We start from the raw sequence: 19,167 nt of genomic DNA on the forward strand, positions 1-19,167 counted from the left end.
AAGACACACACACACACACACACACACACACACACACACACGAGTCACGAATACACCAATCCATCAGATGAGGGGACAGAAAAGTTACGTAACAGTGGCAAAGGGGTTAATTACTGGTTACACCATAGTGTCTAGACACCCAATGCAGGACTGTTTATTCACTCACCAGGCTGTCTGGACCAACGTTTGGTTCTTCTCACATTCAAGGACTTGCAGGTACATGACGATAATCTACAAAACCAACCAAACTATTCGTTTTCATTCTACCAAAACTTTAAAGTCTAAAAACAAAACGGTGAGAGCAGGAACGGAGACGGTGGACGTACCTTGTGTGGGTGTTTGACGTGGACGCAGAAGCCCAGCTCCTTCAGCACACGCCGTTCAGCTTTTATCACCTGGTTTTTGGTGTTTATGTAGTTCTGATCAAGTATCAATGGACTTGGACTCCTGGTTCATGAAGGAACGAAAGTAAAATGGTTTCCCCTGACTCAAATACTATTCAAGACAATGAAAAAAATGCTTTTTTTTTTTGTTTGCTCCATTTTAAATTCAAATCATTCTGTTTCCCTTCCAACCAACTACAGGCAACAGGTCCAGTTTTTTGACTCCTGTGATTTCAGTGTAAGTCTTTTAGTACTGCCACAAGTGAAGTTAGAGAAAAAATAAAATGCTCCACCTCTCACCACATCATAGCTTCAACAGAAAGTAAAAAAAAAAAAAATGATGTTCTTCTATAAACATAACCAATATCCCAATAACACACTAACCAGGTCAATCTTGGGGAACAAAAGCACCAAAAACCTCAACACACAACATTCACAGTCCCAGTATAACAATCAAAACGTGAGCTCTTTATCATAAACACTACTAGCAGAACACGTTCATGACATGCTAACAGCGCGGAGTCATGATCTGAAAATAGCATGAATGGGCCTTCAGACGTGTCAGGTAATCATGCAAATAACAATGGTCACCTTCACCACATGATCGAAATATGCAATCCAAAAGTAAGAAATACTGACTAACTACAAGGGATCTAAATGAAATTTATTCTTGTATTCCTTTAACTACTGAAATACTATAACAGTCCAGTTATGATAAAAAGAGAAACAATTCGCATTTAATATCTTACTAAAACCATGTTGTATACTTAACCTAATATTACAAAAATAAATTATCCAGTTAGTGAAAAGAAAGTATAGACTAGCCTATATTTAACAGAATTTAAATTCGGTTTCCCTCTATTGCTTTAACCATTTAAATTATTTTCAAAGCTATTATCGGAATATTTTTATTTTCACTGCACCATCCACAAGTGAAGAATATTTCATAAAGCAAAACCAGAATTTCTTTAGTTTTATGTTTTCACACAATCTAAATTCAAAATCATAAAAATCTACACTAAACTTGGTTAGTAATTCTAAGACTGGATGCACACAATGACCTCACAAAAAAGCTCTGAAAACGAAATGCCAATGACATTTCATGACTATTCTACACAGAACTTAACATTTAATTGTGAATTTTGGACAATAAATTGACTAAGGCACCCAATTGAAACATAATGCTTATATGACGACACAAAAAAAACAGGACATTCTCAGTATGCAACCCTCACAGCTCCCGTCACGTGAATATTTAAGAGATTTCGATCTTGGATGTGCAGCGTGAAATATTTCTGTGGAAGCTATGACATGTGTGGTGAGGTGTCTTTTTTTTTTTAAATGAAAAGAAAATTTAGATCGTCACCTGTGCTGGCAGAGACAATAAGCTTAAACTGAGATACAGGAGTCACCCAGACGCTTCGGACCAGCGGCCAACCTGTCGATCCCCGATATCCCAGTGACCGCTTTCAGACCACTGGCTTCTCCCGGGGGAGGGGGGGAAGCGACACCTCGCTCACTGTTGCCATGCCGACTGCTTCATCTCTACGTACCATTCCACATCACCCAGGCATTGGTAAATGTAGCTGGTCGCTGTTAGTTGGTTGCAAGGGAAAAAAGAATTCAAGTTAATACCGCGTCCTTGATTTCAGATGAACAAATTTTCCTTTTTAAATTGTTCTCTACTTCATTCTGGAATTAAAATGATACTAGCCAGTAAGTAATCACAATATAGCTCAACTGGCACCACGTTCCCTTGATCAAGATTACACTTTTGAGCTGTTTGAATGTTTTTTACTTGCTCAGGTAATCAGAATATCCTGCTGTTACTACCAATTATGACTGATGAAGGAACTGAAAAGCTTTAAAATGGTTTAGAATAAAGCAAACAAAATTAAGACATCATACCAACGACAAACAGAAGTGCACAGACTACTCACAGTCAACATGTTTAAGTATACCTGAATCATTTACGATTTGAGGTGATGACGTTAAATGTTATTCAAAGAAAAATAAATCAGTCAAGGTGGGAGGCTGCTCGCACAGGTAACGAACAGAGGAACCGGTGTGACAGAAACCCTGCGAGAATGAGCCATGCTTACCTTTTGCCTCGGAGCTGCCTTAAATGATGAAACACATTGATGACATCCCTTATTCGTCGAGGGGCTTCTTCGATCTTTGAAGCCAAGTTAATACAGGCCATGGCAACAATCTACAGAGAGAACAGACACAGAAAGAGCTGTCAAAACACTATTTCACAAGAATGCACGCAGCATACATTAGTTGATAGACTGATAAAAATATAAACTTGTTAGCGGATATTACCATTTTGTGCTTTAAAGTAGTGAATTTGAGCAAATGTTTGTGAAACATGCATTTAATTTGTATCAGCCAATGGAAAAAAAACAAAACAAAACAAAGGTCTACAACTATACACATTCTCAATAGGACAATTATAACGAGAGCTGTGTGTATATCCTCCGGAGACCCAGCTATGGAGTTTTTGCCTCTGTAGTGGACATTATATTTTAGTGAATTTCTCGAAGACCTCACATGTCACAGTGTTAAGTCTTAACAGAATTGAATAGGAAAACAAATTATAAATCAATATTCTTATGAAATATTAGATATTATTATGAAAATCTGGCCAATTACTACCCAACGTAGTGAGCTGTCTAACTAGACAGTAAATTAATCCTTTCTAACGCGCCTATGATGCCCAAAAATGCCGCCTAGTTAGACAGTTCGCTGGTATTTGAAACCACGCCCGTTATAACTATCCTATTATGACGACAACGTTTAAAATAATATACACCATTGAGCGATAGTTTTGGTTATAATCTGGTTGAATGTCATTACAGTACAGTAACGTTAGCTCAAACAACATGGCTGCCATCCGCATTGCTTGTAAATACGGCTTTATTCTCTTACCTCAAAACTGTGTTTCACGAAAGACTTCGAGTAGAAGAATCGATGAAAAAGCACTTGTCCGGTCGCCATGGCCACCTGAAACATAATTACGATTAAAGAAATTTTATTATAAACGGCCCTGTTTCGTTTTCAAAAGCAACGTCCGCCATTTTGTTTTTGTCTAGCCGACGGACACCGTTCGTGAAAGACGTTCAAAATCACTGATATCGATCTCTAGATTAGGCACACGGTATAAACTAACTTTAATTATAATTTATTTAGGGGGAAATACTTCTTGTTGAATTATTTTATTGGGTTATGGGTGCTTGTTTGATAGTGTCACATCGAAATTGCTTCATGATAATGGTTTATTTAAAGTCACCATAATTTGACAGCTTCACTTCATTAATCGTTTAAGTAACGTTAGCTTGACAAACCGATTAATTACGTTACCTGCGGCAGTCGCAGCAGGATTCCGGCGGACTGGATGAGCTCGCAGCCCAGGATCCGCAGGTCTGTCTCGGTGTACAGGTCGAGGCCGTCCTGCATAGACGGGGTCGGGGAGAGATTTTCCTCAGGAATCAAAGAATTATCGATGGTGAGGAAGACTTCGGAGTACACTTTATCCCCTATTAATATGCCCTCGCTATTAGCAGGCGCGTTTGCGGCGGGACCGGTGGCCATCGACGCCTCCATGATCGCTGTTGTCGGAACCTGCCGAGGACGATCGAGTTTAGAAACAATTTCGTAACCCAGAGCGGAAAACAGCACTGCTCATCGCTGCTTATGGGACAGCTCGCTGATTGGTGCGGAGATGTGTCATGTGACCTCAACAATCCAATCGCTGTCAGATAACTGTTAGTTTATTCAACGCTGCAACCCACCATAGTACGTTTTTGGGCCCATAAATAATTATACGTTTTAAATATATTCCTGCTGGGGTTGTAAGCGCTCTCAGACAGGTAGTAATTATTAGATTTTAATTATTAGATTAAAATTACGATTTTATTTTTCACAGCGCCTCCTGCAAATGGAACTTATTGCAGTCCGTTACTATAAATGACGCTTGTAGGCTACTTCCAGTGGTTTTTTTTATTTTGTCAGGATTGAACGTAAACCTCACGAACAGCAGATTTGTACACTTCCGCGGCCAAGCCGAATAAAATGTGTTTTATTCACGTATAACATAAATGAATATATAAAACTCTCCACGTAATTACGCAGGAGCAAGCATAGCAGTTATCAACATAGTTTTGTTTCAAGGTTATGTATATTCTGTCAAATAACTATGTTGTTGAACTTATTGTTATTAATTCCTTTGTTTTGCATTACAATTTCTTTATTTCACAACATGAAATTCCTAACACTTTGCCTAGATTTGAAGTCTTCCTTGCTGAGATTTCCCATACTCTAAAATCTCCAAAACTCACATAACAAATTCCCTCAGTCTTTCTTGTCAATTGAAGTGTACTGTTTACTTGTTTGAAGTTTTCCTTCCTTTTTCGTATTACGTTATTTGTATTACAATGCTGTGCTGTTTCTTTTATTATTTTTTCTTTTCTTTTTTTATTTATTTATATTTTAAATAAAAACATACCATTATAGATTTTATAATGCTAATACACTTAGTGGGCTCATATACGTTGTTTTCTTGGCGAAGGTAAGTTATAGTTATACGCATATTAAGTAATATGTGTAGGCCTATTTATTATCACATGTATATCACGTTTTATGTTTAGGCCTACTGTTAACCAGTGACTGGATTCTGACGGGAAGTTGACGTCCAGTGAACTGAAACCTGTGTGCAGTACATATCAATCCGCGGGTAGGTTCTAATCTACAGATGTGTGCCTGAGGCAAAGCCAAACTTTTTAATTAACTGTCTGAACTGATATGAACGATCTCCTAGATATACATTTTTCTGGAACAATTTTTTGACAGTATTTACTGAAAAAGAACATGGTTAATCGCTGGAAAATAATGCATTTCTAACAAAAGATGTACATTTTAGGATAGGCCTACGTTACATTTTAAGTACATTTTACTCCATAATATCTAGCCAACTAACTCCCAAATTGCTCCTTTTGCTGAAGTTCCCAATTTAGTGCTCTATAAACCTGAGGAAGTAACTTAATTTATTTTTATAAATGCAATCAGATACATTCCCTTTGGGAGAATATAAGTTGTTATTTATCTCCTTTTGTAAAATGTGATTTAAACTTTGTTTGTATGTATCCCGTCCCCTTTGCATTTTGATGCAGTGCTGTTTCTTCTATGCAATAAAACTGATCTCAGCATTATACATTATGAAATTCTAATGTGTGCTTGAATTCATCTGTTTTATTAGAAATGGTCACCCCAGTGTATGAACGTCGAAGATGATTTTATTCCATATAGACCCTTAAAAATATAATACACTTTACGATAAAATATTATAGGCACTACAGTTATTACCAGAGGATTTATCAACCACCGTCAAAAACAAAAAACAAACATAAAATTAAGAATTTGTTCCATGTCCCATGATTTCTAGTAATGGCCCTAGTCATAATTATGGTATATTTTGACAGAAATTATGGTTACTATGGGAATGTTTTGTAGGGTAATAGAGGGAACAAACAGTACTTCCAGTTGCGGTCATATTTCTGTAAAATTTCACAGGCAAAAAAAGGTCCGTTGTCAATGGCGTAGCGATGTATGAACCAAGCAGTTTTCTGTTGGTCAGTGCAGTAAATTTGTGTGACCAACTTGAACCCGAGCAAAATCTGTCAGGGCAAATCTTTTGTCCTCAAAGAAATTCTTGACTGCGTGGATTCCTATTAAAAAGACTGGATTTTGCCCATGAAAATTTGCCAAACAATGGTAAATGTGACCATACCTTTACACAAAATATAAGTATTCTTGGAATGCCACTTGTCCAATCAAATCAGTGGACTCGAACTGTTGGAGAAGGCCCGTTCACACCAAGATGGTAACAATAAAGATAACTATAACAACAACTTAAGCCCTTTATAGTCAGGTGGATTTTGTTTGGCTGTCAATGTTTTAATCGTTCATCAGCTGGAAAGAAAGTCCTTTTGAAAGTAATTCCATGGATATTATCCCTCTATGTCATTACAGTTGGAATTAGAATGATTAATAATACTTTATAGTTAGAGACATCATTGTAGTTTTAATCCTAACAGGCTTTAATTCACTGTTATTTCTTCTCTCTCTCCACACTGTCCTGAGCTTGATCTCTCATCCTGACCGCCTGGTGTCGCTGAAGGAGCTGGACTATGTCTAGCTGATTGTGTGCCCTTGCAACATCCTCTGCTGTCTCTCTCCAGCTGCTCCTCATAGCGGGATCAGCGCCTTTGTCTAGCAGAACCTTGAGAACCTGTGGATTGAATCACAACACAGGTAAACTGGTAAAAATTAATTTCCTACATTTTCCCGTATGAAAGCAAAATCACAGATGAGATCACAGATCTCAATTTTTTAAATAATAATTCATAATATTACAGTTTTGACTGTATTTTTGATCAAATAAATGCAGCCTTGGTGAGCATATAAGAGGCTTCTTTCAAATCCTTTAAAAAAAACATAATTATTCCAAACTTTTGATCGGTAGTGTATGAACTTATGGAAACCATAAAAATGAGAGAGAATCAACACACCTTGCAGTGACCCCTCTCAGAGGCCAAGTGCATAGGTGTCTGTCCGAGCCTCTCCACAGCATCCACATCTGCCCCATAGTGCAGCAACAGTTTGGCAGCCTCAACGTTGTCCCTGAGCGTTGAGTAGTGCAGTGGTGTCATTTTGAGGTTGTCCCTGTCCTCAAGTCCTGCTCCATTCAGAATCAACAAGTGCACCACAGCCCTGGAGCCACTGCGGGCAGCCAGATGCAGCGGAGACGCCACATCTCCATCCCTGACATCAACCTTGGCCCCTCCTGTTAACAGCAGCTGGAGGATCTATGGGGAAGGAGAGTAAAAGAAAGATCAAATGGTGCTAAAGGAGACAGGAACAGTACACTGTCCTTCACCCACACAAATGCCATCTGTTTCACAGTGCGCAGTTGGCGTGACTCTGACAGAACACAGCCAAGAGGGCAGCGAGACCTTGAATTCACAGTCTTGGCAAATTCAAGCTATGCTATGCGGAAACAAATGCATTGAGGTGTTTATAGGACACTTCATGTATACAGATTTATACTGAGTGATCACATGATCAGTGCTGGATAACATTGGATAGCATAACATTATTTAATCACTCTTGTTTTAAAGTATCTAACATGTTACACTGCCAGATTTATGTATCATTTTACATGTCATCAAGCCGCATTTAATACAGCGTCTCACTAGCCAATATTCCAGCCACAAACTTAATTTACACGGTCTCTGGCGCTTTTAAAGATTTCCCTGAAAACAGTTGGTAGATGTGACGTGTTGCCCATTTGTTATGGGCAACAGTGGTATTTTCAATTATATGTGCCTGTAAATATTCTATATTAAATTAACAAACAGTAGTAATTTTTAACTGAAAAAAGTAGCTCATAATTAAGGTGGCACCACCCATAATTTGTTCACTGACCACACTGTCAGTGAACCAACTTAACAATACTCTAATTTGTTAAGGCCAAATTGATTAGTTTTTCTCAAATTATATGTATGGTTTGGTTCAAACCTAAATTTTTGATTTCATATTAATTAAAAACATTTCCTTTCAAAAAGACAAAACTTTCATCCAAAGTTAAAAGATTATTGATTATAAACGCCGTATATACTTAATAGATTTTCTTTAGACACAAGCCAAAATGTTTCTTAATGTAGGTCAATATAATATTTTTGGAGATTTGTACAATTCAATTTCACCATAAATAAAAGCTATATTAAATAAAGATTCCAAAAGACTTGAATGTTTTCATTTTTTTCAAAGGGAAGGGTTATTTGCAAACTGAACAGAACCGGTTTAAACCATAAACCATGATTTTCACTTAGACCAATATAAAAATGGTATTAATATGAATTTTTTCAGTGCATCTTGCACATTTGAAAGCATTTCTGAAAACCTAAATTTGCGTTATGACTTCTTAAACCTCTCTAAACCATGTTTTAAAAAGTACCAGGTTGATATTATGAGCCATTCTTAGAATAAATTATTAGTACGACTTCTCAGGTTAATGAAATAAAATCTTTGAAAGATAGTAAAAGATACTAACTGTGTATATTTTGCTTTGCTTTTACATTACAGTCTATTACAGGGGTATAATCATTTTAATATTTTTTATGCTCCTAAACCAAACAAACAATGGTTAGTTGCTTTACATGTTGGTATTTTTAAAGCTGACCAGACTTTAAGCGCATAGTCAGTCACCTTCTTGTCTCCAGAGCAGGCGCAAAGGTGCATGGCTGTGTGGCCGTTAGGACCCCTCATATTGGCATCTGCACCTCGGTGGAGCAGTAGCCTCACCCCCACCTCATTCCCCACCAACACTGCCAGCTGTAGGGGGCTCATGCCCACACCTTTTCCTCCCTCTACGTCTGCCCCATTATCTAGCAGCAGCTCCGCCACATCCCCCCAGCCTCCAAAAATTGCCCAGTGCAGGGGTGTCCACTTATGAAAGTCCTGGGGGTTCGGTGAGGCCAAGTGCTGCAGCAGAACCCGAGCTGTGCCCAGGTGCCCGCTGGCTGCAGCCAGGTGAAGGGGCGTCTGGCCGGAGCAGGACCTCGCTGAATGTGACGCCCCCTTCTGGAGGAGAAAGTCTGTGGTCTCTGGGTTTCCTCCACTGCAGCAGCGGTGCAGGGGAGTGCAGTTGAAGAAGTCCTGGCTATTTACCTCCACCTGGCCGGTTTGCAACAGGAACTTGATCAGCATGAGATGACCCTTAAAAGAGGCGTGGTGGACAGCTGTCCAACCATACGGGTCCCTGGAAGTACAAAATGGCCCAGTCAGCAAAAAAATGTCTGTATATTTATTTTGGGAATAGCGCAACAAGCTTTTTCATGGTATTAGACATTACTATTTTTACACTGGTATCTTTTGTTACTAACGTAATTGTAAAATGTAATAATTCTTTATTTCAAAGGGACATGTCATGGAAAGTGTGACATAACCAACGCTATAGCAAAAATACTGTCGACAGAAAGGTGATAAGTGTAATTTTTTCATATTAAAGTCAAAATATTTTCTCCTAATTCATAGTTGACCCAAATATGAAAATTCTGTCATCATTTGTGACCCTGGACCACAAAACCAGTCTTAAGTCGCTGGGGTCAGCCTCATGCCATTTCACACCCATAACACTTTAGTTAATCTTCTAACCACAAATTAAGATTTTTTCCCCCATTGAAGACATCCTAAAATAAATCCATATGAATTGGAAATATTTGTTTTAAGTAATAGTGTTTAACTGCGGGAAGTCTGGTGAGAAACTTGCATTAACCATGATTCTGCAGAGAAATCTCCACCAATCAGAGAATCAAAACAAGCAAATCTTGCCAAAAATATCTATCTATCTATCTATCTATCTATCTATCTAAATCAATGGGACAAATGAATGGAAAAAATACTTTCAGAACCAAGGCTGCCGAAAAATTGGATTGGCGCATTTCCACTCGATATGAGAGCAAAAACTTAACATGGAAAACTTTTCATGACACACAATGTAAGCTACAAAATCAGATCATTCAATGTGCAATATGGCTCCTTTAACAGGTTAAACGTGTAGTTCACCTGAAAAAATAGCATCATACATGTTTGGAACGACATTAAAATAATGGCAGTTTTTTGGTTGAACTGTTGCTTTAACAATATAGATCACTAACTGGCAGTTAACAGGCACGCCACATTCCAGCATGGTCTTGACTTGGTCCAGACATCCCTCCCAAGCAGCATAATGCAGTCTGCGCTCATCCAGGAGAGAGTGTCTGGGTTTGGGTCGACGATGGATCCTCCACTGTCTGGTCCCTGCAGCCGTCCGGACCTTCCTCTCCACAGACCCTATAGACACAGAGTCATGGAGCTCCAACCACCTCCAGTGTACCTCTGGGCCTGCATGGGCCATGGCAGGAGGATAGTCTGTGGAAGACAAGGCCATGGCACAAAGTGGCACAAAAAAAAAAGAGAGAGAGAGAGAGCTTTATAAAGTACTCCTTTCATTTTCATTGCTCGTTATTAAAGATAATACTGCACTAGAAGAGTATGGACAGTTGTACAAATTAGTTTCTGGGTAACTATACACTAATTCCACCAGGGGGTGGTAAAAGTTTACAGCAGTTAGAAGATTCTCAGCCAGTTTGGTTACATCACTAATTTGGACTGTTACTGACCTACATTTAAAGTGTGATACATTTTTAATATGCGTAAATCAGAGTGGTTGCGTAACCTGTAAAGTCATTGTCTCAATGTCTCCAAAATTTCTACATTGATCTTGATTGACTCTTCTGATCTGTTTTTCTGCTGTAATTCTATCTAGAGATACGGTTGTCATGGTAACAATGGCTGCAATTACTATTTTAGAGGTTTTCATTAACTTTACTGGCAGTCTGTCGTATAGAGGAGAAACAACACATGGAAAACATTTTAGTGATATTATTAGAATTTCATTGTAAGTCTATAGTTTTTTTCCCACCCATTTTATCGCTCACCTGCCAAAAATTCTAAATCTCTCCACAACAAGCCACACATTCTGAGATATCATTTATGTCTGAAACACAAAGCTTAATACAAACTGTATGAGCAACAGTTTTAGTAATGCATGCCTTAAGTTTGTTTTAAATAAAAGTTGGTAATTTTTTTTTAGTTCACCCAAAAATATAAATTCTGTCATCCTTTACTCACTATCATTTCATGCCAAACCTGTATGGCTTTCTTTCATTTGTGGATTTTTGAAGAATGTTGGTAATGCTGCTTTTGGTGACCACCGACATCCATTGTATGGGCCAAAAAAAGACATTTCTCTGAATCTTCGTTTATGTTCCACAGAAGAAAGTAAGTCATATAGATCTGGAATGACACAAGACTGAGTAAAATAATGACAGAATTTTCATTTTTGGGTGAACTTTTGTGCAGTATGTGCACTCATACTGACAAGACGAAAAGAGATGTAGTTTAAAAAGATAACAGTTTAAGTGTTCTGCTTAGTGTGAATGCATGTTCCATGTCAAGCTATGAGCCACAGGAGATCTGGAGGCGTGTACAGCCTGTCATGTCGTGGGAGTTTGGGATTATGTGGGCGGACAACTGGCTCCTGCCCTTGCAAGACAAAATATATCTTTTAAAAACATGCAAATGCACAGATACACTGCTGTTGAGGAAGATTAATAATTAGACATCAAGTAAAATTATGCTATTTTGTTGCATTTACAGTGAAATTATTTGAGTCATATTTCTTAGTAGTGGCTATTAAACTCCTATTTTAAATGGTACCCCAAACAATTATCAGTTCATAAGATAACTTGCATCATTTCTTGTGTATTCAAATTAGCATTCACATAAATACACATTACCAGAGATTTGCTTTTCAATTTGCAGATCCGTCCAACTGAGTTGACTGGAAACGAGACAGAAGTTACCTGTGAGTGCCAGTTACTCCATGATGTCTTGCTTCTCTCCAGTGTGCTGATGAACAGATTTCTCAGGGTGACATAACATGTAAGTCCGGTCTTTCCACCCCCTCTGATATCGGTTAAGTGTTTTATGTTCATCTGAGGTTGCTATGGTGAGAATAGGCTTTTAGAGCACTGTTATTGTATGATGGCACAGACGAGAGAGAGAGAGAGGTTGGGGCTGCGCATGCCTGATGGTTACTGTGTCTCTTTTACTGTATTCTGTACACTTTGAATTACCATTGTTTTTGAAATGTGCTATAAACCTGTCTTGTACAATTATTATCATGGTCATTTTGCTTATTGTGAGATCACAATTCAATGCATTTGTTATGTTTGGAATGAGTATACTAAACCATTAGGTTTCCATCAGGGTTGCACCATGAAGAAATGAAGAAATTCAATTCCTGAATGAATTGAGGTATAGCAAATGGGTTGCAGAATTGCAATTCAATTTGAATTTAAGGAAGCAGAATTTAAATAGAATTAAATTCATACTGCTGTAAGTGTAGGATTTTGGTGGCAAAATGAAATGGCTCTTAAAGGGTTAGTTCACCCAAAAATTACTCGCCCTCAAGTCATCCTAGGTGTATATGACTTTCTTCTTTCAGATGAATCCAGTCAGATTTATATAAAAATGTGTCTTTGATCTTTCAAGCTGTTTCATGCCACTCAGCGGGTGTTGCATGCATCAGTCCAAGAGCAGTTAAATAAAAAGCGCCCATCCATAAAAAAAAAAGTGTCTCACACGGCTCCGAGGGCGTGAACAAAGGCCTTCTGTAGCGAATCAATGCGTTTTTGTAAGAAAAATATCCATATTCAAAGCGTAATAATCACTTTAATCTAGCTTGCGCTCACTGTTGTACACTGGAAGCAGTTCCGGGCGGATGACGTATGAGGTCAGTGCATGCGCATGCGCCGGTGAGTCTCGTGAAAAACAATGTTTGTTAACAGGAGCAAAGGAAGCAAAGTTTCCTTACTTTAGCAAATGAAAACCAGTCTCCTCTTGGCTTATATCGAAATCCTCTGACATTCTTCTTTACAAATCCTCGTTTTGTACTTCTAATTAGTGACCGTTGTTTTGTTTTGATCGCTCCGCTGCGCTGCGCTTCCGCGTGCATCACAAAGCCGACCTCATACGTCATCCGCCCGGAGCTGCTTCCAGTGTACAACAGTGAGCGCAAGCTACATTAAAGTTATTATTATGTTTTGAATAAAGATATTTTTCCTACAAAAACACATTGATTCGCTACAGAAGGCCTTTGTTCAGCCCCCGGTGCCGTGTGAGACACTTTTTTTTTTAAGGATGGGCGCATTTTATTTAACTGCTTTTGGACGGATGCATGCAGCTAATTTTCATTTTTGGGTGAACTAACCCTTTTTTAAGTGTTGTGACAGAACTGGACATCATAACACATCTGTTCTACATATCATGGAATACATTTGTGTATTTTTGCATAATTAATTATGCAGTTTCCATGTCTTTCCAGCGAGTCAAGTTTTCACACAACATGTTGGACTAATGAAATTCCTTTGCTGCCTGACAGTGTTAAATGATATAATTCAGTAAATTCCTGTTGTTTGTGGGCTGTTCAATTTAATTTCACATTCATGAATCAAAAGATTTATAAATTCAGAATCGTTCTCGTTTTGATTAAATGTCATAAATCTGTGCAAACATAATGTCTCTTATTCATGAGATCATATGATGTTATAAGGGGCATTAAAATAATGCATTAAAAATAATTTTTACAATGCATTGCATATACAGGCTTCTAGTTAAGTGTTACCATTGTTTTATCTTTATGAACTATGCCTTTAAATGCTCAAATATATACAGTATATTTAATGCTGAAATGTTGCTGCAACCTGTCGCAGATACTTCTCTTGAAATTCCTTCGGAGAAATAAATAGCATTACAATGCAATATAACTGTGGTTACAATTATTCATGAGAAAAATAATTTTTACAATACATTGCATATACAGGCTTCTAGTTAAGTGTTACCGTTGTTTTATCTTTGTGAACTATGCCTTTAAATGCTCAAACTACTTGTCCTCAAAGATTTACTAAAACAAAGTATAACATTATAATATAAATTGTAAATATATACAGTATATTTAATGCTGAAATGTTGCTGCAACCTGTCGCAGATACTTCTCTTGAAATTCCTTCGGAGAAATAGAAAGGAACAAAGCGAATGTTGATACAGTAATATAAAATGAATGTGATTGTGCATCTCAGATCATGTGGCTTTTGAAGAATTTGATTAAATAACAGAGTTCATATACTGAGATCTTTGACTTTTAAACAGCATTTAAACAGTTCTGAGCACAGTTTGAGATGTGAGATTACTGAGATTACCTTATTATTTCACGAATGTCTTTGAAGTTGGTAAACAATAGCAGATCATAGATAGTCTGGTAAAGTTTGTGTAATGAAATCATATGGTCTTGTCATGCTCAGTTTGTAAAGGAGTTCACATTTCCATGTCAGACAGGTCTTATTTAAGACTTCCTGTTGTTCAGTGGTCTTCAGGCGTAAATCAGCAACCATACAAATGTGTAACAAACAATTTATTGACATCTAAGACATGAATATGACACCATCTTTCCTGCATTTTATTTGCGCTTTAAGCATTGAATCAAATGTTGTGCTAAGGGGTGTTTTTTACGGGCATCAGGGGAGTCACTTGAAGAGCACATTATGTTTGTTTGGTTTCCCAGCAGGTTTCTGCCATTGACCTTCATCAAAGTACATGCACTGACCCACAAGAGGGCACTGTCTGTCTAGCAAAGATTTATTATTACACTGAACAGAGGTGCTGTTTTAAACATTCATTAGCTTGCTCATCCAGGAGTCAGTCTTATATTAGAACATTATATTAGTACATGAGTGATCTGAGACCTCAGTCTGTCCAGTGTGACTTAATGTCATATGCATATAATGTCGTCTATGCGCACAGTTCCAACCAACCACATGATTCCATGTTCAACTTCTGAGACGTGACATTTCTGTCTTACCTACTGCTTTGTTTTAGTACATTTTTGAGCATTTAAAGGCATAGTTCACAAAGATAAAACAACGGTAACACTTAACTAGAAGCCTGTATATGCAATGCATTATAAAAGTATTTTTAATGCATTATTTTAATGCACCTTATAACATCATATGATCTCATGAATAATTGTAACCACAGTTATAATGCATTATAATGCTATTTATATATATATATAAAGTATAATGACAAACAACCAATTTTAAATGTACAAGGAATCTGCTAATATTATAATGTGTTTTAACTTTGGTTACAACTATTATTGAAAATAGACTATAATGCATTACAACATAAATTATGAAAATGAATTTTCTTTGAAATTCAAAGAAAGTGTGAACAAAACAAACAAAAAAAATTACATGACAATTAGGTAAAAATCTGTAATCAAAAACTGATATAAAACTGCTGAATAAGGGAAAAACAACTTGTTTTAAATACAAAACTGCGTGAATTAGATATACAGTATGAGAACACATATTAACCCCCATGGTTATAAGCGAGTGCAATATTTTCTCGAAAGCCTTTCGGTTTAATATGTGCGGACATAATCCATGTTAGAATGATTCATAAACCAACCTCTGAAACTAGCCAGCCTGCTGGTATGCAGGGGTTCAGCTCCTAAAATCTGGCAAAGCTTTCACAGAACGTCACGTTCATGTTATTTAACCGCTCCACTGACACAGCAATTCCTGTTAAGAGCTCTGACAGATGGATTGAGTCAATGGCTGGATGATAATTCAAACATCATATTCTAAAAGTACAGAGCATGCAGGTTACTGAACGGACATGTATAGGTGTAGAGAACATATAGTTTAGAGAAGAATGTGCGTCTTTCAGAAATCAAATGACAAATGTGCCTTGATGATGTTGTTTATGATTCTAATGAGTAGTGTGGGAATTACACAATGGCTTTCAAGGGGATTGACTTTAGAAATTTAGGGAACAATCCACAGTCCAAACAAAACTACGTTTTTGTGATACAGAAATGTACCATAAAGTGATAAATGACAGCATTAACAACACAATCTCATGTAAATTCATAACTATTTAAGTTTTGGCAAATTGTACATTTTTATACGATCAGCTAATGCCCCAGTGACAGTTATGTTTAGGAGCTTACCTTAATATTTACTGTTTTTTTTCTTCTAAAAATTATTATGAAATCGCCACCTCGTAAAATAGTTATGTTTTTCAATGAGATTGAGTTGGTAATAATGTTTTGTCAATGTTGCTATGGTAACCTCAAATGAACATGAACATGAATAAAAAATAAGAAAGGTAAATTGCAACATTTTATCTCACAATTAAGACTTTTTCCCTTGGAATTCTGAGTTTACATCTTACTTTTTTTTTCTTCTTCTTGCAATTCTGACAAATAGTCAGATGCTAGATATAAACTTGAATTATAAAAACAAAATTATAAATTGTGAAATAAACTCTCAATCCTGAGAAAACAAGTCAGCACTGTGTGATAAAAATTTGCAATTGCCATTTTTATTTTGTATTAAAAAAAACAATTACGAGATGTAAACACTTCAAAAAAAAAGTGTCAGAATTGCGAGATGTAAACTCTGAATTTTGAGGAAAAAGTCATAATTCCAATACATAAACTTGCAATTCTAAGAAGAAAAGTCTGAACTGTGAAATATAAATTAAGAAAATCTTAAGAAAAATAACTCAGAATTGTGTGACAAAAAGGTCACAATTTAAAAAAAAAAGAGAATTGCATGATATAAACTCAAGATTTTAAAAAAGAACAGAATTGCGAGATGTAAACTCAGAATGTTGAGAAAAAAAAAGTGTCAAAATTGTGATTTGTAAACTCAGTTCTGAGAAAAAAAGTCATAATTGTGAGATATAAACATGTAAACTCTGAATCATGATATCATGCAATTCTGACTTTTTTTCCTCAGAATTATGAATTTACATCCTGTTTATATCGCACAGGCAAGAATGATTTTAGCTATGTAATGAATCTCACATTATACAAGGCCAAGTTGTTGCATCATAGGAGTTTTTGGGATTGTGCGCTACCTGTGCTTAATGCTCATATATCACATTCCTGCATGTACTTTACAGAGTTAAAGCGGTATGTGTCGGCTTTATTTTGTTATTTACTTGAAATGTTACATTCAAGTCACAAATAAGCCTCTCTGGAGCCAGGAGTCCAATCAGGTAGAGTCAACACTCTACAGAAAAGCTAAAATTTGAGGTAATTAAGACACATGCGGGACCCCACAGGGCCTCTAAGCAAATCACAGCCAGAGGACCCAATTGAAAACACATGCTGCCTCTCTTTTAGTGTACACCGACTCATGCGGTTTCTTCATCTCTTCACTTTTGTCCCACTCAAGGATTTTTACATGTATTTGATTTGATTCTAATGCAATTTCCAAATCTTTTATATGTTATTATTAAGTGTTTCGTTTCTCTATTCATCCCCCTCGGTCTTCAGGGAACCTCTGAACAACAGTCGATTCTGGAATTTAACGAAGAGACTGTGCGTAACTGACCAAAAACAAACAAAGATGTATCATCCATGGAGAAAAGATTTTCTGCAAGTGACTGGTTTCGATTCACTGTGGTTTTAAAGCGATGAATCCCAGACGTGTCTTGGCACCACAGATGTCCAAAAACAACTCATCGCAGAGTGGGACATGTGTCTCTAAGGGGGAGGAAACTCAATTGCACATTGTTATTAATACTTTGAAGTGCACAGTGCTGTGTAAGTGACAAAACATCTTAAAAGAAGAGGATCATATTTAAGACATTGTTTTTATTTAGATGGCTCTATAGCAGCTTGCATGTGCAACATAAGGCATCTTTACACTGCTGAGTTAAGGCTGCTCTGTGCCTGCTTAAAATTCTGTATGAAGATAATGCCACATAAAAGCCGGATCAAATTATGCTTGCTCTGACCCACCTCAGCCCCTAGTATCACAGTATACAGTTGAAATTGCTGTGCAAATGCATTTATGCCACCTCTGAGCAGCATTAAACAGTCTGTGTAAAGACACCTTATTTGCACTTCAGAAGCGCTTCTGTGCTACCTTTACAGTGTAACTTTGGCATTAGATTAGAAGAGCACCCATGCAAAATAGCATGAACATATACAAGATGATATTTTCAGAGGAGATGGTAACCATAACCCTTTGACATCCAGTCAGCACCTCATCTGTGAATACACCATGCCCAGACGGCCAATGATCACTGATCTTTCCTACAGATTGGGCTCATCTCTAATTCTTATTTTTAAATTTCTTATAGATTTATGACATTAGCTATAGCATGCAGTCATAGGAACACAAATCTCCAGAGTTCCAGACATGACAAGCATGCATAGTCCAGCTTCAAAAAATAACCAGACATTGATATACAACTTTAGCTAACAGTTCTGGACTTCGAATATAGGCTGCTTGCCAAATGTAATATATAGCTCTGCTCTAAAACTGGCCCATAGCGAGTTGCCTAGGAACACTCTAAAAAATCCTGGGTTATTTGTTAACCCAAATGCTGGGTTGAGCATTTTTTTGGGGTTATTTTTTCAGTGTTTGGGTAGTTTTTGTGTTACCCAGCTCCTGGGTCAAATGTAACAACCCAATGTTTGGGTAGTTTTTTAGTGTTACCCAGCTCCTGGGTCAGACATAACAACCCAATGTTTGGGTAGTTTTGTATTACTCAGATCCTGGGTCAGACTGAGGTATTTATTTATTGCGGGGATTTTGCCTTCTCTTCTGGAGAGAACAGTTATAAGCGCCATCGAATTGATGCATTTCTTCGGTAAAATATAGGTTTGTGTACATTTTATTTTATATATAAAATCGTTACTGTGCTGTATATCGTTCAATTTGTTTTGGAATGATGAAGAGGAAGATTTATCGAAGTTCTTCTTCACTTATGAGACCACTTTTCCAGGCACAAACCAAAATGCACCCGAGCGGAAAGAAAAACGCAAGCAGACCAGACCAGTCGAAGACAATAAATACTAGTAGCAGCAGCTCAGACAGAACTGCTTTAACCCTCATTTAAACACATCTGAGCTTTTTTTCTGATATTCTAGTACAAATGAACTGTAATCAACTTTTTTCCCAGTGCAGTTCCCAGTTTCCTGCAGTGCAGACATTGTCAGCGCTAAAACCGTGCCTTAACCAGCTGCAACAAGTCAAATTTATTTGTATAGCGATTTTCACAATACACATTGTTTCAAAGCAGCTTTACAGAAAAT

The 19,167-nt window shown here is 37.2% G+C and overlaps 2 protein-coding genes and 1 long non-coding RNA gene across 4 annotated transcripts in view; 1 reads left to right on the plus strand and 2 right to left on the minus strand.

The window, feature by feature from the left end:
- Positions 1 to 4,075, minus strand: part of LOC107710830 (cyclin-L1-like) — a 9,291-nt gene extending 5,216 nt beyond the window's left edge. The window contains exons 1-5 of the mRNA XM_016515682.1: positions 3,747 to 4,075; positions 3,315 to 3,389; positions 2,486 to 2,595; positions 327 to 447; positions 167 to 231 (exon numbers count right to left, since the gene is read on the minus strand). Of these exons, the coding sequence (XP_016371168.1) occupies positions 167 to 231; positions 327 to 447; positions 2,486 to 2,595; positions 3,315 to 3,389; positions 3,747 to 3,989 (614 nt within the window). The 5' untranslated portion in view covers positions 3,990 to 4,075. The remainder of the gene's footprint in view (positions 1 to 166; positions 232 to 326; positions 448 to 2,485; positions 2,596 to 3,314; positions 3,390 to 3,746) is intronic.
- Positions 4,076 to 6,292: 2,217 nt separating this feature from the next.
- On the minus strand, positions 6,293 to 11,914 carry LOC107710859 (ankyrin repeat domain-containing protein 65-like). 2 transcript variants are annotated; one of them, XM_016515733.1, is made up of 5 exons: positions 11,852 to 11,914; positions 10,103 to 10,355; positions 8,652 to 9,204; positions 6,953 to 7,249; positions 6,293 to 6,672 (listed from the first exon to the last, which is right to left on the minus strand). In XM_016515733.1, exons 2-5 carry the CDS (start codon positions 10,339 to 10,341, stop codon positions 6,493 to 6,495), a joined length of 1,269 nt encoding a protein of 422 aa, XP_016371219.1. In that variant the 5' UTR covers positions 10,342 to 10,355; positions 11,852 to 11,914; the 3' UTR covers positions 6,293 to 6,492. The 2 variants fall into 2 exon arrangements, with proteins under 2 accessions (XP_016371219.1, XP_016371211.1); XM_016515725.1 differs by lacking the exon at positions 11,852 to 11,914 and having other exon boundaries at positions 10,103 to 10,609.
- On the plus strand, positions 6,607 to 18,402 carry LOC107710876 (uncharacterized). Its single transcript, XR_001636644.1, has 3 exons — positions 6,607 to 6,695; positions 11,811 to 11,930; positions 17,398 to 18,402. It is a non-coding gene; the product is annotated as an uncharacterized LOC107710876 (long non-coding RNA).
- Positions 18,403 to 19,167: the final 765 nt, after the last annotated feature.

The sequence above is a fragment of the Sinocyclocheilus rhinocerous genome, unplaced genomic scaffold (genome assembly GCF_001515625.1).
Source record: "Sinocyclocheilus rhinocerous isolate Xijiao unplaced genomic scaffold, SAMN03320098_v1.1 scaffold943, whole genome shotgun sequence".
NCBI lineage: Eukaryota > Metazoa > Chordata > Actinopteri > Cypriniformes > Cyprinidae > Sinocyclocheilus > Sinocyclocheilus rhinocerous.

What these genes read in the sequence shown, in the direction of transcription:
- LOC107710859 (XM_016515725.1), bottom strand. Translation starts at nt 10,374, where the DNA reads ATGGCCTTGTCTTCCACAGACTATCCTCCTGCCATGGCCCATGCAGGC. An exon ending in GGCGTGCCTGTTAACTGCCA is followed by an intron (nt 9,205 to 10,102) that starts GTTAGTGATCTA and finishes TTGTACTTCCAG; the next exon opens with GGACCCGTATGGTTGGACAG. An exon ending in CTGAGAGGGGTCACTGCAAG is followed by an intron (nt 6,673 to 6,952) that starts GTGTGTTGATTC and finishes TTCAATCCACAG; the next exon opens with GTTCTCAAGGTTCTGCTAGA.